The following is a 27,737-nucleotide window of genomic DNA, read 5'->3' as shown; positions in this document are numbered from 1 at the left end:
AAGTTTGAGATATGCAAAGAATGGGAAGTGGTGACTAGAGGCAGACAACATAATATTGTCAGTAGAGCAGAGGTTTTGTGCAAGATGGTATCTCAAGGTGAGTGACACACACATACTCACCTTTGACTGGTGACATCGCTGGGCCTGGCTGAACAGACGCAAAGTCAGCTGTGTAGCTGATATAAAGCAAACTGAGGAGCCAAAAGGATAAAACACACTACAAATCTTAAAATTGGTACGAAGGCAGTGGTGGACTTACCTCCCAGAAGCAGACACATGAACTGTCAATTTCAAAACACACGTAAATTTATTGACATACTGCAAAACAAAGTTGCAACGCGTTTCACAGGTTTAACCCCCGCTTCATCAGGCTATAAACAAGGAGTATATGGCAGTAAAAGGTCAGGATTTCGCCCAGCGCCTCTGTGCAGCTGACAACGCGCTCTCTTGCTATGCGGGGGGAGGGTCGAAGAAGCGGCGCGTATGACTGTCCCATATGCAATGAGGTGGGATGGGATAGAATTGAGGGGGCACTGATGAATGTCCTGGAGGGTCCTGGCAAGCATCGAGGAGGACATGAGAAGCTTCTACAGGATCCAGAGGCTTCTCTTTTCTTACCCAAAGGTCCGCCACAGGTTCTCTTTAAAGCAGTAGGATCAGCCATACTATGCCAAGGGAAAAAAACAAACATATATATAAGTAGATAAATACTTGATCTACTTACATAACACATGTATTATACTGTCCACGTTCTGATTTCAGTGAATGTTATACAGTAAATGCAGAGAATTCTGTTCCTGGTGAGAACCATGTCTTTTGCCACAGTTTGAGGCTAAATCCTGATGTCATTTCTGCCCTTAACTTTTTTTCTTTTCTCCTCCTATAAGTTCCTATACTTGTTCTAATGTGCTCTAGATTACTGCAGCCTTTTCTAGTTGCATTGTCTCTGTAATATATCTAATCTTCTTTTCTTTGTCAAGCTTTGTCGAACCAGAGAGGAAGGCACTGCCTCTGCTGTGATAGGGAGAGGTTATACACGCCCCCTCCAGGCTCTGTGCGTGTGTGCTGTGTGTATGAGTCACAGACAGCTCTCTGCTCTCAATTTCAGCTTGTCTGAGGGGGAAGGGAGCTGCCCATGCTGAGAAACTGAGAATCCCAGGCTGGAGTGCAGATAATTCTCTATGTAATAAAAACTTGCAGTATACTGTAACACAATATATATATATATATATATATATATATATATATATATATATATATATATATATATATATATATATATATATATATATATACACACACACAAACATAATTTCCTGGTTAGCGCCCATGTTTTTTGTTTTTAAACACTGCCTAAAACTGGTGATTAAAAGCCAGGATCGTGACAGGGAGCGGCGGAAATGGCAAAGAGGGATCCAGGAGATCACAGTGACTCGATTGGTATGTTTTTTATTGTACAAATCGGACAATACAGATCCTCTTTAAGTCTGTGGGTGGCACGTGCGTTCGTTCACTGGCTTCGTGTCTCTGATGTCAGAGGTGGGGAGTGGCCATTATAATGCGACTCAGATAATGTAATAATAATACGATGTGTTGGACGCCGTGCTGCTGCGTGTGATATAATCGATGTGTCTTTTTTTGTACAGCTTATTGTATTATGCAGTACGTCAGACCTATATTTGCAGTTTGATGTAATTGAAGACGCTGGGCGATGGCGCTGTGTCACTTGTGTCAGTGTAAACAGGTGTGACGAAGGCATTGTCCTGGCCAGACAAAGGCTGTAAGATAAGACTGGCCAGTTTGAGAAAGTTCTGGATCAGGTTATTCAGCATCAGGTGACTGAACTCTATTACTTGTGTGAAAAGTTTTGGAAGGGGATTTCCTATTGGCTTTTCTTACTTTATTTGTTGATGATGATTTACTGTTATGCATTTAATCACTAACGTTTATTCTGCAGTGTTTTGGGTGAGGTTTAGACGTCTCAGAGTGCAGTGGTGTTGGAGTTTTCATGTGATACATTTGCAGTATTTGGGACTGTATCCACTGTTTGTAATAGTACGTTTAAAGAGGAACTCTAACCCAGGATTTGGCATCATCCCAATCAGTAGCTGATACCCCCTTTCCCTTCAAGAAATCTATTCCTTTTCTCTAATAGTTCTTCAGAGGGGTGTGTGTGGTGAAACCCCTCCCACAGTGTTGTCATGACCATGGTCAGTTTCCTGTCTGTGAACCTCGTTGCATTGTGGGAAATAACGGCTTTTTCCAACTGCCTAGCAAGCAGTATCCCCCACTGTGAATAGAACTCTCAGCAACAAACGTTCTGTACAGATCACCTGGCATGTCACCACCAGGGAAAAATGTCTGCAATTTCCAAAGATATCAACAACCCCTTTACCGCTAAATATTCCCTTCTGGGGCCAGCCACCTATTCCCGATATTTATCCCCCTGGGCCCTGAATGCTGCTATAGCATCAACTACCATTGCGGTCTATGCAGGGCTGGATTTATACATTTTACTTCCCAAGGCCCACTGTCAACCCCACCCTGTTCACTGTGTCTCCCCTGGTTTTGAGAACCCCTGTCCTGTGCCTTCCTCGTCCTTTGCTGTGCTCAACTGCTCTGCCCTGTGGAAGCAGGGGGCAATGGATCAGGTCTGTGATTGCTGTGGTTTACCTGTTTGGCAGCTTTTCTGCATGAGTGGGCCAGCCCACTTCCTTCCCACCCCTCGCTTCCTGGTGCCCTAGGCCATAGCCTTTATGGCCTTGCCTCAAATCCGGCCATGGGTCTATGTGGAACCTATCTTACCACAGTGCCGCCTGCGCCCACATGCAGGGCCGGGCCGAGGCAGAGGCGAGAGAGGCTCCAGCCTCAGGGCGCAGTGTAGGAGGGGGCGCAGGGCGGGGCCGAGGCGAGAGAGGCTCCAGCCTCAGGGCGCAGTGTAGGAGGGGGCACAGGGCCAGGCTGAGGCAGAAGCGAGAGAGGCTCCAGCCTCAGGGTGCAGTGTAGGAGGGAGCACAGGGCCAGGCTGAGGCAGAGGCAAGAGAGGCTCCAGCCTCAGGGCGCACAACTCACTCAGCTTTCATTCCATTATTGTGTTTGAAGCAGAGAGAAATAAGAAAAGGGTATGCATGGCAGTGACTGCAAGCCAGATAACTAGATATTAAGGTGTTGGGGAGGTTGTGGGCCCTGTGGCGCCTCCTAGTCTAATAGCAATCAGTGTGTGATGGCTGGGGTGGGAGGGATGGAGGGGCGCACTTTGGTGTCTCAGCCTTGGGTGCTGGAGGACCTTGTCCCAGCTCTGCCCACATGACCTCCTTCGTACCGGAACTGATGCCAGTAACTGAGGTCCAGCGCTTCAGTTATCTCAGCAGTACAGATGCTCCACTACTGGAAGCTATTGGCGATCGCAATGTGCCAATTTAACTTACGCAAAATGTTGCGTAAAATTTCACAATTATGATTACACGTAGTTAGGATGTCAAAAATTGAATTTCATTGATTTTGCTTAATTCATTAAAAAATTTTAAATGCGAAATTACAAATGCAGCAGTCCTAAACCATTTTTGTTTGCAAAAATTGTTTGAAAAAAAAAATTGTCCTTTTTTTTTTTTTAAAGACCTTGTAGTTTTTCAGAAAATCAAATTTAAAAAAATCCAAAGAATTTTTTTTAAAAAAACTAGGCAAAATGACATGTTGCTGCAGTGCACTTTATATTTCGAGTTCTGTATACACATTTTATGAAGATGGACAGTATGGGGTCCCCCCCTTTCCAAGCCCTTGATCCCTTTCACAATGGGGGGGGGGGGGGGGGGGGAAGAGGCTTCCAGGAGGAAATAAAATACATTAAAATCCTTATAATTAAAGATTAAAGCAAATCTGAAACGAAAATAAACTTATGATATAATTAATTGAGACAGCTTGAGATAAGGTTTTACTGCAGGAAAGTTCAAAGGTTCATTATTTCTGTTTTGTTTTATAACTTAAAGGACAGAGTGGGGTTTATAAACTGCAAATATGACAGAATTATGTAATGTTATAAAAAAAAAAGCTATATAACTGAAAAGGTAGGTACACACTAGGCAGAATTGCATATGTGTTTTTTTTCACTATGTGCTACTAAAAACACATATGTGATTCTGCCTAGTGAGTTCCTACCCCCCCCCCCCCCCCCCCAAAAAAAAAAAAAAACGAGACTTTTCCTTGCTACTAATGTTCAAGTAATTATCCGTACTACACATGATGCAATTCGTTATATCATCATTTCTCTCGCTTCAGGTTACCTTATATCCATGACATTCTTGAGGTAAGCCACCACATAAAGGATACCCGAGGTGACATGTGACATGATGAGATAGACATGTGTATGTACAGTGCCTAGCACACTAATAACTAGGCTGTGTTCCTTTTTTTTTCTTTCTCTGCCTGATAGAGTTAAATATCAGGTATGTAAGTGGCTGACTCAGTCCCGACTCAGACAGGAAGTGACTACAGTGTGACCCTCACTGATAAGAAATTCCAACTATAAACTCTTTCCTAGCAGAAAATGGCTTCTGAGAGCCAGAAAGAGATAAAAAAGGAAATTTCTTATCAGTGAGGGTCACACTGTAGTCACTTCCTGTCTGAGTCAGGGCTGACTCAGCCACTTACATACCTGATATGTAACTCTTTCAGGCACAGAAAGAAAAAAAGGAACGCAGCATAGTTATTTGTGTGCTAGGCACTGTACATACCCATGTCTATCTCATCATGTCACACGTCACTTCGGATATCCTTTAAGTGATGGCTTACCACAAGAATGTCATGGATATAAGGTAAATGACATTTATTTGCACTAGAGCAATGCATTTCATGAGCATGTGTGCCCTAGTGCAAATACATTTTGTTTACCTTATATCCATGACATTCTTGAGGTAAGCTACCTCTTAATCTTTCATTTTAAGGATTTTAATGCATTTTATCTCCTTCTGGGTGCCTCTTTCGAGTGCATTTATGTACGCCGCCGACGTGTTGGGCGCAGGGGGAGCTAAATGACAACTCACCCAGGTGCCGCTCAAATTCCTGTCAGCATTAAATATTATTCACACTGCAAGTTGTAGCAACTTGGTGGGAGAAGTAATTTGGGGTCCAGCGATTGCCAAACCCCAAATTACCCTTACGCACCTGCGCACTATGGCATTACTGCTATAACGGCACCCAGATTTTTCATTTACTACCCTTTACTATCTCTCTTGTCCAGCTGTCAGAAAATACTACACTATCTGGGTAGCGTAGTCTCTGTGTTTGATTTTTTTATGGAAGTTAATTACGATCTCTCAAGTTCTGTTCCTTTAACTTTTTTAACCCCTTGTCACCCAGAAGGAGAGACATAAATACAAACAGCTCAGTCCCTGCCAGGACAAGTCTTGCCTGGATATTGTGGGCTGTTTGATGTATCCAGCCAAATGTGTATCTGTTCCCTTTAGGACCTGGGACCAGGCACTCCAGGCGGGCTCCGGCAGCGATGGACAGGGACATCAGCTGATGAAGTCGTTGCAAGCAGCGGCGGACAGTGTCATTACCAGAATGCCGACTCTCCCTACTCAGGGGCAAACCCAGGATATTCAAGGGGGGATTCCTGAAAGGTCTCCCTCAACCACGCACAATACAGTATAATAATATGGTAGGACATCATGCTGGGTACACATAATGCAATTTCCCGTCCGACCGACAACGGGATCGATCAGGAGCAGTTTGGATACAGATAATAATGAGGACAGCTGACATTGGTAATGAAGGGGAAAGTGAAGCATTCACGCAGCAGGGCACACAGCTGTGCTCATACCTGACTCTGTTAAGTTCTCCAGAGCTGCTCCATGCTCTGTACACACACTGCTGCTCCATGCTCTGTGGCTCCATGCTCTGTACACACGCTGCCGCTCCATGCTCTGTACACACGCTGCCGCTCCATGCTCTGTACACACGCTGCCGCTCCATGCTCTGTACACACGCTGCCGCTCCATGCTCTGTACACACGCTGCCGCTCCATGCTCTGTACACACGCTGCTGCTCCATGCTCTGTACACACGCTGCTGCTCCATGCTCTGTACACACGCTGCTGCTCCATGCTCTGTACACACTGCTGCTGCTCCATGCTCTGTACACACTGCTGCCGCTCCATGCTCTTTACACACGCTGCCGCTCCATGCTCTGTACACACGCTGCCGCTCCATGCTCTGTACACACGCTGCCGCTCCATGCTCTGTACACACGCTGCTGCTCCATGCTCTGTACACACTGCTGCCGCTCCATGCTCTTTACACACGCTGCCGCTCCATGCTCTTTACACACGCTGCTGCTCCATGCTCTTTACACACGCTGCCGCTCCATGCTCTGTACACACGCCGCTGCTCCATGCTCTGTACACACACCGCTGCTCCATGCTCTGTACACACACCGCTGCTCCATGCTCTGTACTAACACCGCTGCTCCTGCTCTGCACACACACCGCCGCTCCATGCTCTGTACACATGCTGCCGCTCCATGCTCTGTACACACGCCGCCGCTCCATGCTCTGTACACACGCCGCCGCTCCATGCTCTGTACACACACCGCTGCTCCATGCTCTGTACACACACTGCTGCTCCCTGCTCTGTACACACACTGCTGCTCCATGCTCTTTACACACACTGCTGCTCCATACACACACTGCTGCGCCATGCTCTGTACACAAGCTGCTGTGAGCCACAGTTCCGCCGCACACTGAGATGGAGGTGCAGACAACGTCTAGGTTGATTTTCTAGTTGCACCTGTGGATCCTGGAGCTGCCAGAGACCACTTAAGAATTGCCTGGGGAGCTATCCCTGTTCCCACTACTTGTGTTGTCACCCATCCAGGCTTGTATAACCAGAAGTCGGAGCCCGGATTGCATGGGGATCCACACCCTGACCTATACCCACAGGCATAGTCCATGATGTATGGGGGAGGGCCTCCCTCTTCCCCATAGCCCTTGTCCATATCATGGAGCAGACAACTGATAGTGTTTAAAGGGTCTGGGAGTCTGAAGACCCCCCCCCCCCCCCCAAAAAAAAAACAAAAAAAAAAACAAGATACTTACCTAAGGAGGGGGACTGCACTCTTTCACTGAGGGTGGGCTTTGAAAGTCTTCAGAAGCACTCGGCCTCCCAAAGATGGGCTGCTCCATACTGCGCGTGCGCAAGCTCTCTAGCGCACTCATGTATGCGCAGGACAGTGCCGCCCGAAAGACTTCCAAAGCCTCCCACAGCGAGAGATTTGAACGGAGGATCCTGCGGGGAAACGATAGGATGAGGCAAGGCACAGGAAGGCTCTCTAGGACCCAGAGCCTTCCCTCTACTTAGGCACGTAATGTTTTTGGGTTTTTTTGGCTTCAGGTTCACTTAACCTCCTTGCCGGTTATCCCGAGCTCAGCTCGGGGTAACCTGCGTAGGAGGATTTCTCAGGCCCCACTGGGCTGATTTTCAATTTTTTTTTTACTGCACGCAGCTAGCACTTTGCTAGCTGCGTGCAGTTTCCGATCACCGCCGCTACCCGCCCCCCCCCCCTCCAGACCCCTTGCGCAGCCTGGCCAATCAGTGCCAGGCAGTGCTGAGGGGTGGATCGGGATTCCCTCTGACGTCCCGACGTCCATGACGTCGGTCACGTCATCCCGCCCAGTTGCCATGGCGACTGGGGAAGCCCAGCAGGAAATCCCGTTCTGAGCGGGATTTCCTGCTTACTCTGATCGCCGAAGGCGATCGGAGTGGATAGGGGAATGCTGCTTGTCAGCGGCTATCATGTAGCGAGCCCTGGGCTCTCTACATGATTTAAAAAGATTTTTTTTTTTTTTAAAAGTGCTGCGCTGCCCCCTTGCCGCCAGAACTGTAACGGAAAGGGGGTTAAAGGAAATAAATATGTCAGCCTCCACATGCCTCATTGCCTCTCACTTCAGGTCCCCTTTAATAACCGAGGCCCAGTGCTTCAGTAGCGATTCCCCGCTCAGCAGAGAGGAGAGGCTTTTTTCCGATATGTGTGTCAGGTGACAACCCTGAAAGCAGCTTTTCATCTGAGGACTTTCTACGAGATTAAGATAAAATGCAGCTTTTGTAAAATGAAACCGCATTTAGCGTAATCGTCTGGAGGGGAGCGAACAGCCGGTTGTCATTCCAGTTCACCTGTGTGTTTTTTTAACTTGGCAAAGCTTAATCTGTGTTGCTGGGTGACTACAGGAGTATAACACAGCCGGCCAACTCCGCACAAAGGTCCTGGAAAGTGCACGGCCAGCTCCATGTAATGGATACTATACTCACCTAACCTTCTGCCTAGCCATTCACTGCAAGCTTGTGATGTCATAGACGCGACGGGAACAACAGAGACCCCCTTAGCCGCTTGTTCCACTCCATAATGGCTCCCTATCCGATTCAGGATAAGTTTCAAGAATCCGTGCCTGGCCTATCTGTGCACAAAAGCTGTCCTACCTACATCTCGGAGCTTGTTCACAGGTATACACCAGGCCGCCCTCTCCCTCCGGTTCTCCAACGACCTTCGCCTAACTGCCCTGTGCATTTCCAACTCCCATGCATGCCTGCAGGATTTCTCAGTAGCCACCCTCACCCTCTGGAACTCCCTTCCACTGCCCAAGTGCCCATCAGACCTTCTTCAAGACATTCTGGGACCTTTTCCAGGAGCAGTTGATAGGCAGTGAAAAGCCTTCCAAACTCTCACAACTGTTTGCTGGTGCCTGGTAACTGCTCACTGCTGCCTGGTAACTGCTTGCTGAGCACACAGTTCAACTGCCCGTGGAAAAGAGGCCTTAAAGTACCCCTGACCTTGCTGTAACATTTGTTTAATGTTATTTTATTAGCTGTGCTGTGATATAAGTCACAGCACTTTCCTCCCTCTTTAGCACCCCCCACCCCTGCCCTGTGTTCTGCTCAGCCAAAATCTTCAACTGAAGTAAAACATCGAGGATGGGCTGGGAGGAAGTGACAGTACTTCCTCCTCTCTGCCTGTCGTCAGGCACGCCCCCTGCACTCACTGCTATTAGTTCCTATCTGCACAGCACGCTGCGCTGTGCGGTCTTGAGATAATTTAGCTCAGAACTATCGTTGATTGTGTACTAATAGCTGTATTAGTACGCTATCATTCTGAGCTAAACTCAAGACCTCCCCTATGAGAACCCCTATGACAGAACTATTTTCATGTGGCCAGGCTATTGTTATCAGAAATGGTTTTCCTCATGCTAGGTACACACAATATAATTTTCTGGCAGATTTACGCTCAGATCGATTTATTTCCAACATGTCCAATCTGATTTCCGAATGATTTTTCAATTGATTTTCCGTTCACTTCTATAAACAAATCATTCAAAAAAGAAAAAACAATTGGAAATCAGCTCGGACATGTTGGAAATAATTGATCTGACGGTAAATCTGCCAGACACTCCGGTTTCCGTACACAGATGCCAGAAGCCGCTTTAAGTGCGTTTTCTGTACGTTGACGTTTTTTGCATTGTGCATGTTTTATTGCGTTTGCGGTTCACAAATACAAAATTCATATGCGTTTTGTATGCGTTTTGCATGTGTTTTTCTGTTGGAAGACAACAGGAAGCGGAAATACATCAGAAAACATTGTTTTAAAAAAAAAAAAAAAAAATGCATATAAAAATGCAACAAAAACTCATACAAAATGCATTACATTGCGTCATCCATTGACTTTAATTATGTGCGTTTTTGATGCAGTTTTGAAAAATATGCAACAAAACCAACTTTTTTACAAACACATATTACAAAACACTTACCCATGCGTTTTTTTTGCTGCCCATTGAGTAACATACGTATAAATGCTGCGTTTTACGCAACGCTAGCGTTTCTGCCTAGTGTGTTCCCAGCCTGAGGCAACGAGTGATGATCAATGAGTTCATGCAGATTTATGTAAATGTGTATGCAAATATATGCAGCTGGAAAAATCGACCAATCAATTTAAGGGCTCTAACCCTCTAGAGCGATTTTGTGAGTGTTTAGGGAGCGATTCAAACTGCTAGTGATTTCCCTAAACGCTCAGCTAATGTTAATGGATGGGCCAAATTCCACTGGAGCGAGTGTGATGACCAAAATCGCAAAATGCAGGACATGCAGCATTTTTAGCGTTTTTAGCGTTTCTACAATGTAAAGTATATAAACGCTGGTGTAATCGCTTGTCAAAACCTACACAGAGCGATTTTGCTAGCATTTTTACATTACCGCACACTGTTAAATTAATTGAAAGGACCAATCAGAATTAAAACCGCTAATCGCTACACAATCGCTGGCAAAAAGCTGACACTTTTTAAAAACTCTACCAAAATCGCCAAGGTACTTATCGGTTAGCCAGGCGCATCCGGCAGGTGGCTACAAAAATCCACCAGATACACCAGTTACAACTTTCCCTACTATCCATGTCGGCCTGGAGGGGGAATAGTAATTAGCGCCACCTAGAGGATGCGCCCGGCTAACGGATAAGTACCATCGCCAGCAATCGCTCATGAAATTGCTTACAAACCGCTCATTAAAGCGATTGCGATTAGCGATATCGTTTTGTAGTGGGCTCCAGGCCTAAACCTGGATAGTACTTCATTGGTCCATTTTCAAACTGCATATATTTGCATACAAATTTACATAATCCTGAACGAACTTGGTAATATTTGCATCTCACCGATCATCCCTTGTAGCAAGCAGGGAGAATCCATGAATTGCATCAGTTCCTGACTGGAAACAAATACGGGTGCAATTTATATGCAGCTGGGACATGAGTCAGGTCCAGTTTTAAAGCTAATGGGAATCCCGATGTAAATAAAAAAAAGTCAGATAGGCCCAGTGCACACCGAGCGGTTTATGGAGCAATCCGCCGGCCGCATCCGCCTCTAAAAACGCTTGTCTAATGTATTGCAATGGGATGGTGCACACCGGCGGTTTGCGCTTTTTGCCAAGCCGCAAACGCGCCTCCTGCTGCGCGTTTGCGGTTTTCGGAAGCGTTTCGTCCTCAATGTAAAGTATAGGAAATCCGCAAACCGCTCTGAAAAACGCTAGTTCAGAGCGGTTTGCCAGGCATTTTTGTTACAGTAGCTGTTCAGTAACAGCTTTTACTGTAACAATATGTGTAATCTGCTACACAAAAACGCACGCAAAACCGCTAGGTATGTTTAGAAAACCTCTCTAAACATACCTAGAATCGCTCTGAAATCAGCTCCCAAAACCGCTAGCGTATTGCAGATCTGCTAGCGGTTTTGGTGTGCACTGGGCCATACTCACCTAAGGAGAGGGAAGGCTTGGTTCTAATGAGCCATCCCTCTCCTCTCCCGGTGCCTTCCGTGCTGCGCTGGCTCCCCCGTTCGCATCCGCAACCGCGGGGACTTCGGAAGTCTTCAGGAGCCGAAGCCTCCCGAAGACAGGCGGCTCCACACTGCGTATGCGTCATAGCGTGCGCAGTGTAGAGCGGCCCGTCTTCAGGAGCACTCAGGCTCCCTAAGCATTTCCGGAGCCTCCCTTCGGCCGGGAGACAGCGGTATTTGACCGAAACCGTCGAATACCACTACGGGGGAGCCAGTGCAACAGCGGGGACCTGTAGAGGAGAGGGAATGCTCTATGCCGGGGATCCCCAACCTGTGGTCCGCGGCCCACTGGTGGTCCGCGGGACGACCCAGTTGGGCAGCAGGACTGTCCTCTTCAAACCCCCCTCCCGCCCGCCCCCCGTCCCCGCGGCCGCCGCTGTTATTACCTTAGCAGCGGCCGCTCTCCCCTCTCCAGCGCATGTATTTATTCAAGCAGCGTATCTCCCGGCTGCTCTGTGTGATGCGCAGGAATAAGGGCTCGGTTACCATAGTAACGGCGATACATATCGCCGCTACAGGAAGCCGCTGCCATGCTTCCTGTCGCATCACACAGAGCAGCCGGGAGATACGCTGCTTGAATAAATACACGCGCCGAAGAGAGGAGAGCGGCAGCGGCGGGGACGGGCGGGGGGCACCACCTACCCATACTGGCTATACCGGGGTACTATACTAGCTATCCTGGGGCACTATACTGACTATACTGGGGCGCTATACTGGCTATACTGGGGCACTATACTGGCTATACTGGGGCACTATACTGGGGCACTATTCTGACTATACTGGGGCAATATACTGACTATACTGGGGCACTATACTGGGGCACTATACCGGCTATACTGGGGCACTATACTGGGGCACTATACCGGCTATACCGGGGCGCTATCCTGGGGCACTATACTGGCATTCCTGGGGCACTATACTTGCTATCCGGGGGCACTATACTGGGGCACTATTCTGGCTATACTGGGGCACTATTCTGGCTAACTGGGGCACTATTCTGGCTATACTGGGGCACTATTCTGGCTATACTGGGGCACTATACTGGCTATACTGGGGCACTATACTGGCTCACTATACTGGCTATACTGGGGCACTGTACTGGGGCACTATACTGGCTATACTGGGGCACTATACTGGCTATACTGGGGCACTATACTGGCTATACTGGGGCACTATACTGGCTATAATGGGGGACTATTCTGGCTATACTGGGGCACTATACAGGCTATACTGGGGCACTACACAGGCTATACTGGGGCACTATAATGGCTATACTGGGGCACTATAATGGCTATACTGGGGCAACTAACCTCCCTATACTGGGGCAACTATGCTAGCTATGCCACTGCACCCCCCCCCCCCCCGGAGCCCGCTCCACTGTCCACTAGGACGCGCACCCGACGTCCACTCCCCCCGCGGCGGTCCCCGGAAAAAAATTTGGTCAGAAAGTGGTCCCCGGGCCGGGAAAGGTTGGGGACCCCTGCTCTATGGGACCCAGAGCCTCCCTCTCCTTAGGTGAGCATCTGACTTTAAAAAAAAAAAAAAAACGTGTTCCCATTCACTTTAAAACCTCTTTTCCATGAACTGTTGAGCTGTGTGCTCAGCAAGCAGTTGCCAGACAGCAGCGAGCAGTTGCCACCAGGTAGCAGCAAGCAGTTGTGAGAGTTTGAGAGGCATTTCACTTCCTGTAAACAGTTCGTGGAAAAGAGGCCTGAGCGACATACAAATTGCAACAAGCCTGAAACAGTAGCATTAAGGTGCATACACACATGCGACGATCGTTTAAAAAAAAAGCAGCCAACGACCATTAAGTCTAACGACGGACGAGCTAGATCGTTAAAACAAACGATCTATCTTGGCGGATTTTTTCCAACGACGATCGTTTGCAAAAGTAGTACATTGTTGGAAAACGGTCGTTCGCACTAGCCTTGACATGCGCATTTCGCTATTTCTCCATGGAACTTTTCATTTTTATGCGCAAGCGCAACAGTTGCTTTATGTGATGTAACGTTCGTTCTGACGATCAGATCGTTACACACCTTTAAAAGCTAACTTTAGGGCTAGTTCAGATGGACGTTCGTTGGCGTCGCGTTCGTGGGCTTTCAGCAGCGTTCGTGTTGCGTTTGGATGCGGTCGCATTTTTTCTTCCCCTAGAGGGACATTAGCCGTCGCGGTTAACCGCCCCTGGAAGCTACATGTAGCTCCCAGGGGCTCCTTGAACGCCAGGGAAAAATCGGGACTCGAACGCCGCGTTCATGTAAACGCGCTTGAAAGCTTGGTACAAACGCTCCCATTCACTTGAATGGGAGTGTTTAACGCCAAGCCCCGAACGCTGGCTGTAAACGCTCTGCAAGCGTCCGTCTGAACCAGCCCTTACTTAGGTCGTTCTTTCGTCAATTAAAAGTTTGTTCGTCGTTCACAACGAACGATTGTTGTCGCATGTGTGTACCTAGCTTTAGGGATGGTCAATGATATGCAAATAATATCAAGTTGATGCAGGATTATGCCAATTTCATAAGGCAATTTATGCAGATTGAAAATGGACCAATCAAATTTTACCTCAGCAGGATTTGATTGGTTCATTATCATGCTGTATACATTTGCATGCAACATGTGCATAATACTGCATCAACTCAAAATTATTTGCATCTCACTGACCATCTCTAACTAGCATATCGCCACAAGTTTCTTGTAGCAACTGCTTTTACCAGCTGTGACTGGTCAATAGGGATGATCACAGATATGCAAATTGTGCCGAGTTGATGCAAATGTATGCAAATTCTTATAAAAATTTATGCAGCTTGAAAATGGACCAAACTGCATATATTTGCATAAAAATTTGCATAATTGTGGAACAATTTGCATCTCATTGATCATCCCTCCTGGTAAAGGATGGTCAATGATATGCAAATAATATCAAGGTAATGCAGGATTATGCAACTTGTGCATGCAAATGTATGCAGCTTAAAAAAATGGACCAAATGGAAATGGATTTCACCTTGACTAGGGCAGGTAAATGAGATGCAGATGAGTCCAGTTTGCAAGCAGATTGCAGGGAAATCGCACGAGGCTAGAAATTGGAACAATCGGGTTCCCTCCCAGCTGAAAACGAGTTGTCCAAGCTTTGGCTACATATGATTTGCATACAATTTACATGCAAGCCACAGTTATATGTATCTCATTAACTATCTCTACTAGTGACTAGAGATAACCAGTAAGATGTAAATAATTTTTCTAGGTCACATGCCAATTTAATGCAAATTGTATGCGATAAGGAATTAGGCCAATCAGATGCAGTTCTCACCATTTTTGATTAGGCCACTTCCCAACTGCATAAACTAAGCATGCAAACCACAATTATCCGCATTTCACTGACCATCCCTGACTGTAACACGTAGGAGTAATAAGCCTCAGGCACACACATCCAATCTTAAATTGGCCAATCTCACCACTTCCATGTAATATGAGAGCCAACAGATTTGAGTACTATGGACCGATTGTGTGGGTTAGCTCTCATACTTCATGCAGGTGGTAAAATTGCCCAATCAAAATTGAAGGTGTGAACCAGGCTTGAAGCACACCTGAATTCAGAGGGCTATGGAAGCTGCCATATTTATTTCCTTTTAAACAATACCAGTTGCCTGGCAGCCCTGCTGATATCTCTGGCTGCAGTAGTGTCTGAATCCACACAGGGGCAAATCCTGTCACACTTCAGTCATATAAACATCTGATCTGCATGCTTGTTCAGGGTCTATGGCTAAAAGTATTAGAGGGAGAAGATCAGCAGGATAGCCAGGCAATCTGCATTGTTTAAAAGGAAATAAATATGGCAGCCTCCATATCACTCTCACTTCAAGTGTGCTTTAAAGGACACCCGAGGTGACATGTGACATGATGAGATAGACATGTGTATGTACAGTGCCTAGCACACAAATAACTAGGCTGTGTTCCTTTTTTTCTTTCTCTGCCTGAAAGAGTTAAATATCAGGTATGTAAGTGGCTGACTCAGTCCTGACTCAGGGCTCGTTCCCACTATCGCGAATCCGCATGCGTCCAATGCATGCGGATTCGCACAGGTAATGCAAGTGGATGGGCCTGTTTCCACTGTAGCGTTGTTGAGGTGCGTTTTTTTCAGCGGTAAAAAAAACGCACAAAAGAGCCAACGAATTTGCCTGCGAGTGGAATGCATGCGAATCGCCGCTAATGTATTTAATAGGAAATTCGCATGCGGCTATGGTATGCGAATTTTCATGCGAATTCGCATAGGTACCAATGTAAATTCACACAGGCAGTGACATGGTTAAAATCGCATATACCTTCACCTATGCGAATTCGCATGCGAATTCGCGGCAAAAAACGCATGGGAAACCGCATCTGCTTTCATCAGCGGTGGAATCCAGGCGATTCCGCACCGCAATAGTGGAAACAAGCCCTCAGACAGGAAGTGACTACAGTGTGACCCTCACTGATAAGACATTCCAACTATAAAGCACTTTCCTAGCAGAAATTGGCTTCTGAGAGCAAGAAAGAGGTAAAAAGAGGAATGTCTTATCAGTGAGGGTCACACTGTAGTCACTTCCTGTCTGAGTCAGAACTGAGTCAGCCACTTACATACCTGATATTTAACTCTTTCAGGCATACTCATTAGTGTGCTAAGCACTGTACATACACATGTCTATCTCATCATGTCACGCCACCTCGGGTATCCTTTAGGCTGCATTTCCACTTGTGCGGTGCGAATCGCCGCGGTAAAAATTCGCATGCGGATGCGAATTTCGCATGCGGGTCTATACGAATTTTCATGCGAATTCGCATGCGAATTCGCATGGATGACGATGTATGCGAATTTAACCATGGCAGTGCTGGTGTGCTTTTCCATTGTTTCTATGCGAATTCGCATGAAAATTCGCATGAAAATTCGCATGCCCAAACCTCATGCGATTTTCCTATTAAATACATTGTATGCGATTCGCATAGCGGTATGCGGTATGCGAATTCTGATGGCTCTGCCATGCGAATTTTTTCTGCACAGAAAACCGCAAAGGAATCCTGACAAGTGGAAACAGTTCCATTCACTTGTATTGCTATGCGAATTTTCATGCGAAAAACGCATGCGAATTCGCTATAGTGGAAATGAGCCCTTGAGGTGCTCACTAATGATGTAATCTTGATTGTACAATCTTTCTACTTTTATGTAATAGGGAGGACTAGCTAAAATATCATCTCAAGGTATATTCACTCTCTTTCCTTCTACTACATAGATTCGGTAGGAGAGTACAATCAAGATTGTATCATCATTAATATGAACCTGAACTCTTGCACAGGACAAAAGGAAAACACAGAGAAATGCACCCTGTATGTATTTTGAGAATTTAGCCAGTCTAATTCCCCCTCATCTGTGACTAATCACACCTGTGATTTGATCTCTCAGCTGTGTCAGCTGGCTGCCTTGGCTGAGCAGCTAATTTGTAGACACGGGATGTTAACCTTCTGCCTCCTTCCATGAAAGCAGGAATTAGACACACTGCATATTTATTGTAGGATTTGTATCAGCTGTAACACAGAAATGTTTTTCTTTAAAGGTTATTATGCTGTTGCTTATCTTTTAGAGCATAGAGGAAGTACTGAGTTCAGGCCTCCTTTAATAGGCACCGGTACTTATCCGTTAGCCGGGCGCATCCTCTAGGTGGCGACAAAACTCCACCAGAGTTACATCTTTCCCTACTATCCATGTCGGCCTGGAGGGGGAATAGTAATTAGCGCCACCTGCCGGATGCGCCCGGCTAACGGATAAGTACCTAGGCACCTTTAAGGGGTGTATTCACAAAACTGCACTAGGCCTGGAACCCACTAGAGCGTTTTTTTGAGCGTTTAGGAAGCGCTTTAAAGGGATACTGTAGGGGGGTCAGGGGAAAATGAGTTGAACTTACCCGGGGCTTCTAATGGTCCCCCGCAGACATCCTGTGCCCGCGCAGCCACTCACCGATGCTCCGGCCCCGCCTCTAGTTCACTTCTGGAATTTCAGTCTGAAAACCACTGTGCCTGCGTTGCCGTGTCCTCGCTCCCGCTGATGTCACCAGGAGTGTACTGCGCAGGCACAGACCATACTGGGCTTGTGCTATACACTCCTGGTGACATCAGCGGGATCGAGGACACGGCAACGCAGGCGCAGTGGTTTTCTGACTTTAAAGTCTGAAATTCCAGAAGTGAACCGGAGGCGGGGCCGGAGCATTGGGGAGTGGCTGCGCGGGCACAGGATGTCTGCGGGGGACCATTAGAAGCCAATTCAATTCAATTCACTTTATTGTCATTGTGTAACACAACGAAATTACTTTTCATGACAACCCCACGGTGCATATAGGGAACATAGTGATGGTAACAAGGAAGAGAAGAAATTATACAAGCCCCGGGTAACTTCAACTCATTTTCCCCCGACCCCCCTACAGTGTCCCTTTAAATCACTAGCTATTTCCCTAAAAGCTCAAAATTCTACAAATTCCACAGTAGCGATTGTGATTAGCAAAATCGCAATCCCAGGACATGCTGCATTTTGGGAGCATTTGCGCTTCAATGTAAAGTATATAAGCGCTGGCAAATCGCTCATGAATCCCTACACATTTCGATTTGTGCGTGATTTTAAGTTACTGCAAACTGTAAAAAAAAAAACTAGAAAGGACCAATCAGAATTACAATCCCTAATCGCAAATCGCTAACACAATAGCTGGCAAAAAGCTTACACGTTTTAGGGCCCAATCACACCTAAAATCGCTAAACGCTTGTGATTTGCGTTAGCATTTTCCACGGGTTTCACTGCACAAATTTGCATTTTTGGAGCGATCGCGATTAGCGGTTCTATATATGCTAATGGCGATCACTCCAGAATCGCCTGAAATCTGTTGCAGGTAACGCGTTTGCGATTAGCGATAATCACAAAACACCCGCGAACGTGGCAGTGAAAACACTGCCATAGGCTACAATAGCACAAGCGTTTTAAAAAAAAACGCTAGCGTTTTGCGATTAGCGCGATTCCTGCTCCAGTGTGAATGGGCCCTTAAAATCGCTGGAAAATGCTCATGATTTGCTTACAAACACTCGTTAAATCGCTAGCGATTTGCGATTTGTAGTGGGTTCCAGGCCTGAAGCAGAACAACATGTAAAATCTTCTGCATGGTGATTAGAGTGTAACGCATTGCATGTAATGCCATATTGCACTATGCTCTGCTCATCATAACTATGAGTTTATGCACGTTATTCTGCTAACAGCAGTTTAGTGAATACACCCCTTAAGCCTAGTACACACTTTCAATTATGATTGGCCAATCACTGACCTCTTTTACCACCTCTATGCAGTATGAAGGTTTACCTAAACAATCTGCTCATAGTATTCAATATCTGTTTTACCATGGAGGTGGTACAATTGGTCAGTGATTGGCCAATCGTAATTGAAAGTGTGTGCAGGGCTTAACACTGCACAGAAGATTAATCAGTAACTTCCAAGCCTTTGCTAGGGACTGATCGCCAATACAGTCGAACAATTTTGATAAAGTTTTCCCCAAATCGATAGCTTTGTATGATACTAAAGGTGCGTACTCACATGCGACTATAGTCGTTTGAAACGATCGTTCCCCGGTCGTTTCAAACGCCGATCGTTTAAAAAGAAGCAACCAACAACCATTAAGTCTAACGATGGACAAGTTGGATTGTTAAAAACAAACGATCTAGGTTGGCGGATTTTTTCCAACGAGGATCGTTTGCAAAAGTAGTACATCGTTGGAAATGGTCGTTCGTACTAGGCTTGACATGCGCATTTCGCTATTTCTCCATGGAACTTTTCATTTTTATGCGCAAGCGCAATAGTTGCTTTACGTGATGTAACGTTCGTTCTAACGATCAGATCGTTACACACCTTTAAAAGCTAACTTTACTTAGGTCGTTCTTTCGTCAATTAAAAGTTTGTTCGTCGTTCACAACGAACGATCATTGTCGCATGTGTGTACGTAGCATAAGTATTACAAAACGATGCGATGTAGTAAATTTGATTGGTTTTGATTGCATAATCATACAAATCTCAAAATACTCCCACTGTTTGAGATCGAGCACAACTTCAGAACAATCGTTTCTGTTTACATTATCTTTTCAAAATCAAGCACTGTATGGCCACTTACAGGTGCCCATTGACAGTACAATTTTTAGCGAATGATCATATATTTGATCGGATTATTCAAATTGTATTGCCTGATCTTGAACGATCACTTTATCAGTGTTATTGTTCCGTTTGGCGGATATATATATATATATATATATATATATATATATATATATATAGATATAGATATAGATAGATATTTTATGGATATGACCAGAACTGGTGGACGCTGGTATAATCCTTTTTTATTTTGTACGATCTTATTGAAAATATTATCGTTTGCTAAAAATTGTACCATTATTAAGTATCAGACTGCATACACACATCCAATTTTGATTGACCAGTTTTACCATCTCTGTGTAGTAGGACAGGATTCCTACACAATTGTGTTCAGAGTGTTCAGAATCTGTTGGTATGGAAGTGGTAGATCGGCAAATTAAAATTGGATGTGAGTATGCACCCTTAAAGGTGTATAAACAAAATTTTCATTGCCCAATGACTGACCAATTTTATAATACTTCCATGTAGTTTGGGGGTCAAAAGATTTTGAATATTATGAAAAGATTTTGTAGATAAGCTCTCGCGTTACATGGAGGTGCTCAAATTGGCCATTCACTAGCCAATCAAAATTGTATGTGTGTAGCAGGCTTAAGAAGGACAAAAAGGGGCAATTTACAAGTAGACCATGCAAAGGGAAAATTTGTTTTGGTCCCCATTCACACAAACACAAAACGCTAGCGATTAGCATTAGTGTTTTGCACCAGCGATTTTTACACGATTAACACGTAAAGATCACTGGGCATCAGTTTTTTTTGAGCAATCACTATCACTCAAAAATGCAGCATGTAGCGCGTTTTGCGTCTAGTCACTAATCGCGAATTGAAGGAGATCGCGGCAGTGAGATCACCGCCGTATAGTTACCATTGCGCTTTAAAAAGCACTAGCGATCGCCTGCGGTTAGCGGTAAATGCAGTAATCGCCCGAGTGTGAACGGGCCCTGAGATCGCAAGGTGCAATCGTCTAGCAATTCTCATTTTGCACTGCGATTTTTTTCCCCCAGCCAATACACTTTTGTGATTCTCATTGGTAAAGCAAGGATCAAATCATGTTTGCGGTTTATACAGATCACAAACGCTGTAGCGAGAATGTTCCCATAGCGATACATTGCCACGGCTCTGGCCATCAACAAAATGCTGAAACGCTCTGAGAAAGCGCCTCAGGGCCCGTTTCCACTATCGCGAATCCGCATGCGTTGCCCGCATGCGGATTCGCACAGTCAGTACAAGTGGATGGGACTGTTTCCACTTGTGCGTTTCCCCGCACGTTTTTCTGTGCAGAAAAAATCTGCAGGGTAGGGCCTTCAGAATTCGCCTGCGTGTGGAATGCAGGCGAATCGCACGCAATGTATTTAATAGGGAAATCGCATGCGTTTTCCCCATGCGTTTTTTGCCGCGATTTCGCATAGGTATTAATGTTAATTTACACAGGCAGTGACATGGTTAAATTCGCATACAGCCTTACCTATGCGAAATCGCATGCGAAATCGCTGCAAAAAACGCATGCGGAATCGCACCCGCATGCGATTTGCCTGCGGTGATTCGCCGGCGATTCCGCAACGCTATAGTGGAAACGGGCCCTCTGTGTGAACGGGGTCTTCATCCTGGTACACACATTCCATTTTAATTGGCCAATTTTTACCATTTTAATGCAGAATGAGAGTTCACCTGCACAATCTGTCCATAGTATACGCAATCAGTTAATTCTCAAGCCGTATACACACTTTACATTATGATTGGCCAATAACTGACCAATGTCACCACCTCCATATAGTATGAGGGACAACAGATATTGAATATTACGAGCAGACTGTAGGTAAACCCTCATACTAGGTTGAGGTGATAAATTTGGTCACTGATTGGCCAATCATAATTGGGTGTGTGTACCAGCCCAAGGGGCACAAACTGTAGATTACAACCAGCAGAAGCAATCAGTGGCAGAGTTTACCATACATACTGGGGGTTAACATAACGATAGACCTGAACGCTTGCTCAGGACAGAAGAACAGAGAAATGCACCCTGTATGTATTTAGAGAGTTAAGCCCGTCTAATCCCCTTCATCTGTGACCAATTACAAATTGTCATTCGATCTCACCTGTGTCAGCTGACTGCCACGGCAGAGAGCTAATTGGTAAATACAAATTTTTTTCTATAAACGTTATTATGCTGTTGCTTATCTTTTAGAGCAGTGGGGAAGTTCTGAGTTCAGGTCCCCTGTAACACACAAGTTTAATGTATTCATCAGAATCAGTATAGCAGCCAGGCAAGGAGCACTTCAGTAGCATGACAGCAATGGCAACCCCCACATCCCTCCCACTTTATGTATCTGGCTGCAGCCCTAGCTCTGGAGGACTCTCCTCCCCCCCCCCCCCCCCCCAGCTTTGGCAGCAGCAATCCCCCAGCACAGCAGTAGTAATCAAACGCCTTGCCCACACTTCTCAACTGCACTTGGCAAGCCTGCAGACCCCACATCAAGGCAATGTTGTCTCGTCACTCATCACAGCCCGCGCCCCCTGCTGGCCACACACATACCTGTGTACACACACCACTCACATGATTACCAGCAGCAGCAGTTCAATGAATGAGGGGGCGTCCAAAAAGTTTATACAGTAACACAAACTTTTTTTTTTAAAGATTATTTTTGAAACACTTTATTTATAACATCTTTGAATCGTAAAAAATGCCTTTATATAAAAGTCTGCTTACAAAAAAAGTCACATAAATAAATGGTATTGTTGGGGGGTGGGGAGGAGGGGATGTTGGCGGGGCATTTGCTGGAACCTGGCAGGTGCTTAAAGGGACATCGGACGCGATTCTGTGGTCTTTGTGACCATTGAAAAACCGGTCTTCACTTTTTAAACACCGACACCGGCTCCGCAGTTTGTTACAGTAACTTTGACACTTTCAGACATCATCACATTTTTTTCAGACAGGCAATGAGGGTCCTGGGGGTCCCCCCCCCCCCTTATTACTGACGGCTTTGGCAGAGACCAGTGCAGTGGGGGGGGGGGGGGGGGGGGACTACACCCTGAACCCTGTTTACATTCACACAAACATAAAAAACAAACATCTTAAATATACATCACTGTAGCTTATTCAAGCAGCTGTCCAAATCACCATGGGTGGGATTTTTTTTATGACCCCCATCTGCTCCTGGAGCAAAAAGTGAAATATTGGGGTGCAATATGTGAAATCCGCGATCGATGACTTCTGAAATGTCTTAATACTGTTGAGCTGCCTTGATCTGAGTTTTTGTTTCAAAAACAGTACAAAAAGACTTGTGATGACCCCTTCTCTAGACCTGGATGACCAGGGCACCCTTGTCCAGCAGGTTCTTGTGGTACTGATCCAACCAGTTCCTCACTTCTGAGATCTTGTAGCCCTCTGGCCCCCTGCCCCCTTGGTAGACCACCTTGCCGTCCAGGATGACATAGAGTCTCTCGAAGTATGCCCCATAGGCAGAGTTGGAGGCGTTGGTCATGGTGTCCACCACCACCCTGCAGCCTGGCACCCCTTGGAGCATGAGCTGGGCAGCCCTCAGCCGGTCCTGGAGGCACTGGTGGGTCGGGATCTGGTAGCAGGCGTCGGTGCTGACCCAGCCGTCGGAGGGGTGAGCCTCCTCTATGTAGACCAGAAGGAAGTCCGCGATGCCAACGTGCTGGGATGCCAACCTGTGGTATGCCTGCAGGCGGGCCATGAAGGGGGGTCAGGTGCAGCTGCCAAAATTCACCACCAGGGGTCGGTGCCCCTTGGAGAAGTCCAGGATCCGGCAGAGCCTCTGGTTGTCCAGCAGGACCACCTCGGTGTTGGGCGCCGAGCAGCCCAGGTGGGCACTCTTGAAGAAGTCCAGTTTCTGGCCGTACCAGACCGCCTTGAGCGACTCCAGCGTGCACATGCGGTTGGCGTCGGAGACGCAGAGCGGGGGGTCGTCCCTCTCGGGGGTCTCCTCCTTGCAGCGGATGAACCTCCTCCTGATGCACGGGAAGTCCAGCAGCCAGAGCAGCAGCGCCGTGAGCAGGAAGCGGGGGAGCAGCAGGCAGCAGGCGGCCACCTGATGGAGCAGCTGGCAGCAGGTGGTGCTGGCCGCGGTGGGCAGCATCGCGTCGGGACGCGTCGGTGGGCGCCAGCAGGCGCTTGTTCCTGCACACACCAGCTCAGGGGCTCGCAGGCACGTCTGAGCACCCGCTCCCGTGTTCCCCCCATTTTATAGGCACCGATTTAAATGAAAGACATGACTCCACCTCCGGACAGCACCGCCTCTCTGTACTTGAGCCGGGGATTACCTTCACTCCAAAAAAAAAAAAAAAAAAAATACAAAAAGAAAAAAAAAAAAAAACGTGCCCAAGGGGGCAGGCTGGGCTGGGCACTGGCAAGTAGGAGCAGCAACACCCGGACGACTCATTTAGCCACAGCATGGCATCACCTGCTATACCATCACCCATTCACCCCCAGCCCTGGCTGCCTCCAATTATTGATCGGTAACTTTTATACCCCCCCCCCCCCCCCTCCCAACCTCTCAGTCATCGCTTTACAAGGGGCACTTTCCAAAAACTGCATCGCCCTGCAGAGAAGGCACTGATCACATCTCCTGCTGCGCTGTGCCAACTTTGCTCTGCCAGGAAAAGAATGCCACCTTTGCAATAAGGCTCGCTGAGCTCTCCTGCAGCAATAGGATGACTATACAGCAAGTTATGATCTTTTTTTTTGGGGGGGGGGGGGGGTGCTTAGTCCCCCTAGGATACTGTAGGGGTGATGCCAAGTTCACTATAGCTTGGTGGGCACACTGGCACCAAAAGTTATGCAGCTGCAAGAATTCACCTCCAGCATATCTACCTTTATTGGGAGGCTAATACTATTGTCATCCTGCCTTGCCTGCTGTAGCCTGATGCCAGGGCACCAATGCTGGTTATGCCCGAATCGATGCCAGTAAGCATTGGCACACTCGCACATCTAGACAAATGACAGCTGATCTTGTTAGATTCATGTCCTTACAGAAGAAGTAGATCTAGCATTCCGAGCCTGTCATGCCACTTAGCCGGGTCTATGCCACTTTAGAAGCTGGTCTATGCCAGTCAAAGCCTAGTGTGTGTGCCAGTCCACAGCCTGGTCTTCACAGAATGGATTTGTAAGACTGGCACAGCCGCTGGGCTGACAGACGAGGTGTCAAAGCAGCGTCTCTCCAGCTCCCGTGGGACTACAAGTACAAGCATGCCATGCCCAGTTATACGCTAGTGGCAGCATGCCATGCCAGTCACGGATTATTTCACGCTGGCATTCCAGAATTAAGCTACAGCTGGAGATTTGTCAGCCAGCTTCTCTACATTTTTCACATCAGCGATTTCAGATGCTGTGGGACTACAACTCCAAGCGTGCCATGCGATTTATATGCCAGTGCCAGGGTTAAATGACGTTCAGAGAACTGTGACTTTTTTCTACAGCAGCCCTTCCACTTGTTTTAGGACTACAAATACAAGCGTGTCATGCCATATAGATAAGTGGGTGACATTATGCCATGCCATATATACGTGGGTACCAGTGTGCCATGCCATATATAAGTGGGTACCAGTGTGCCATGACACATATGTGGGCATCAGTGTTTCATGCCATATGGTGCCAGTGTTTCATGCCATATATAAGTGGTACCAGTATACCATGCATAAGTGGGTATCAGTGTGTCATACCATATATAAATTGGTGCCAGTGTGTCATGCCAATTAGTCTTCTACTATGGCACTTTTATGGCATGTGAGGTTAAGCTACAGACTGCCCAGCTTACCTTGCAAATGACACAGAGGTAATTTTTTGTTATATCATTGGCATTGCCACCACAGTACCAACGTGCCATGCCTGGTTATAAGCTGGTGAGACTGAGTCTGCCTGGGAAAACCAGCAGTCCACGATGAACTAACAGCTGCTGATCTGTCAGTGTTTCAGCGTCTCCATAGCTGCAGGGGGACTACCGACACCAGGGCGACATCATGGCATGCCAGTATGCACTGCCAGTCTTGGGTTTCTATGGCACACTGAAGTTAAAAAGTTAAGCTGGGGATCTGTCAGATCTGTGGGACTATCTGTACCAGCGTGCCCTGCTAGTTACCAGCTGGAGCTGACGTGCCATGGTAGGTATAAGCTTGTGCCAGTGTTAAGGTGCCCTGGCTGGCACACTGACAGTCTACGTTCATCTGTAGCTGTAGAGTTAACATGTAGTTGTTTTTTGAGCTGTGTCTTTATAACTATGGGGGTGGGGTGGGGCTATCACTATCAGCGTGCCTGCTACAAGCTGGTGCCAGGGGGGCATTCTAGTTCTAAGTCTGTTGCCAGGGGGTCCTCCCGCTCACAGCCTGCCTAGGCACACTGACACTCAGCAGTTGGAGAGCTGTCAGTCCATTTACCTCTGCAAGCCTCTCCTGGCTCAAAATCATACCTAATCCTAAAACTACCCCCCTTAACTTTATACCAGTTTATTATGCCCAGCGTGCCAACAGCACTGCAGTACCAGCTGAGGCCTGCATGCATCCACAATGGCTTCTCATCGGCACACCTGGGCTCTCATTATCCCCCTCTCTGCTCGCTATCAGCCTGCAGTCTGTCAAACACCCCTAGATCTCCTGACCTTGCTGCAATCTCCAGGGGAATCCGCATGAAAATCTTGCAGTGGCGCCCTTATTCGCCCTGGGCGCTCCAGCCCCGCAGCCAGTATGGTTTCCCGTCTCCGACGGTCTCCCAGGCGCTTCCAGTGACCAGGAGGGTGAATTCTCCTTTGCCGAAATGCGGCCGGGGTGACGGAAAGGAAGGAAACGAGTTCTTACAACCTGTTGCGAGCGAGGAATGTGTTTTTTTTTTGGGAGGTAAAGTTCCCCGAACGGCCGCCAGAGGTAGCTGTTGGCCGGTGTTCGCAGGACGCTCCGCAAAGTTCCACTGCAGAATGTCATTTTTGGAAGTCTCCCCACCCCCCAGCTCTTACAGTGCAGAATATCTTTGGGTTGACGTTCTTACATAACCACAGTTTTTTTTTTTTTTTTTTGGTTAATCATTTTCGTTCATATTCATCCAGGTATTTTGCAACGTTTGTCGTTGCGTTGAGTTTTTCAAGTTTGGAGAGGAGCTAGCACAGATATATTATGCAGTGTTTGTCATATTGTGCATAATCATCACAGCTGGAGTACAGAGGGAGAGGAGGGTGTCGAGTCAATGCTGAATCATTTTGAAAATTCTATTTTATTTGTCTAGGTATTGTGCTGATCATCGACCTCCGATAAAGGGCCTTATTCACACTAGGGATGTAGGAGGGTCGTGCCAAGGGGCGTAACTGGGGGGAGGGGGGCGGGGATGAGGCATCCCTTTGATTGCAGAGCCGTTTCTTCGGCAGGGTGGCCGCCCTGGGCGCAGACCAGAAGGACATAACCGCTAGGGAGTTGGTGACACGCGGTGCAGCCAAATAGAAGAAAGATTACCGGGCGATCACCTTCCTTGACTCCTCCTGGGCTGCCTGCGTCAGACGTCAAGTCATCATCACGTCACTCCTGCATGATGACACCTGATGTCCTGTAGCGGTACTGCAGGCTGTAAGTGGGCGGCGCCCATGGAGGAGTCGTCTTTCCGGGCTCTTTTCCTCTGTGTGTTTTCCTGGTCCCTGCTTCCTCCTGGATGAGCGGCTGGTCACTAGTAAGTAGGCAGATCTACCTGTGACCTATGACTGTCCCTAAAGAGTAAGGGTGTGCGAGACGACGGGGGTGCAATTTTTACACCCTCGCCCAGTGTGCAGTTTAGCCTAGAAACTGCCCTGGGTGTGGGCAGGGATGCATTAAGATGTACTGGGACCCTAGGCAAGGTAGTAGATATTGTAGTCTTTTTGGTAAGCAAAGTGGAGGGAGGTCAGAGGAGGTCGCTGGAAGGCCACTTGACACTTCAGTAGGCCCCAGGCACCTGCCTAGGTTGCCTGGTGGATGATCCTACTAGGTATGGGGGGGGGGGCCCAACTACTGTCTAATCTTCCCTTTCTCTGGAGGGAGAGTGGTACGCATGTGTTAAAAATGTTCCCATTCCATTGCATTGTTATGCAACGAAAGGGCGCTTGACCACAGCAATCGGCGGCTAAACACAGTTTAGCCATTCGTCTGAAAGAGCCCAGTCAGCATTGAATGTCTGTTACCTCCTCCAGCATCGCTTCCT

The 27,737-nt window shown here is 47.1% G+C and overlaps 1 protein-coding gene and 1 long non-coding RNA gene across 2 annotated transcripts; both read right to left on the bottom strand.

Annotated features, from left to right (window-relative positions):
• Positions 1-288: 288 nt before the first annotated feature.
• On the bottom strand, positions 289-26,374 carry LOC137532157 (uncharacterized). Its single transcript, XR_011023870.1, has 2 exons — positions 26,179-26,374; positions 289-665 (listed from the first exon to the last, which is right to left on the bottom strand). It is a non-coding gene; the product is annotated as an uncharacterized lncRNA (long non-coding RNA).
• On the bottom strand, positions 22,201-23,761 carry DIO3 (iodothyronine deiodinase 3). Its single transcript, XM_068252370.1, has one exon. The coding sequence runs from the start codon at positions 23,662-23,664 to the stop codon at positions 22,861-22,863; it is 804 nt and encodes a 267-aa protein (XP_068108471.1). The 5' UTR covers positions 23,665-23,761; the 3' UTR covers positions 22,201-22,860.
• Positions 26,375-27,737: the final 1,363 nt, after the last annotated feature.

This window comes from Hyperolius riggenbachi, chromosome 9, assembly GCF_040937935.1.
Source record: "Hyperolius riggenbachi isolate aHypRig1 chromosome 9, aHypRig1.pri, whole genome shotgun sequence".
In the NCBI taxonomy this organism is placed as follows: Eukaryota; Metazoa; Chordata; class Amphibia; order Anura; family Hyperoliidae; genus Hyperolius; species Hyperolius riggenbachi.
This window is presented reverse-complemented; position numbering and strand designations above follow the sequence as displayed.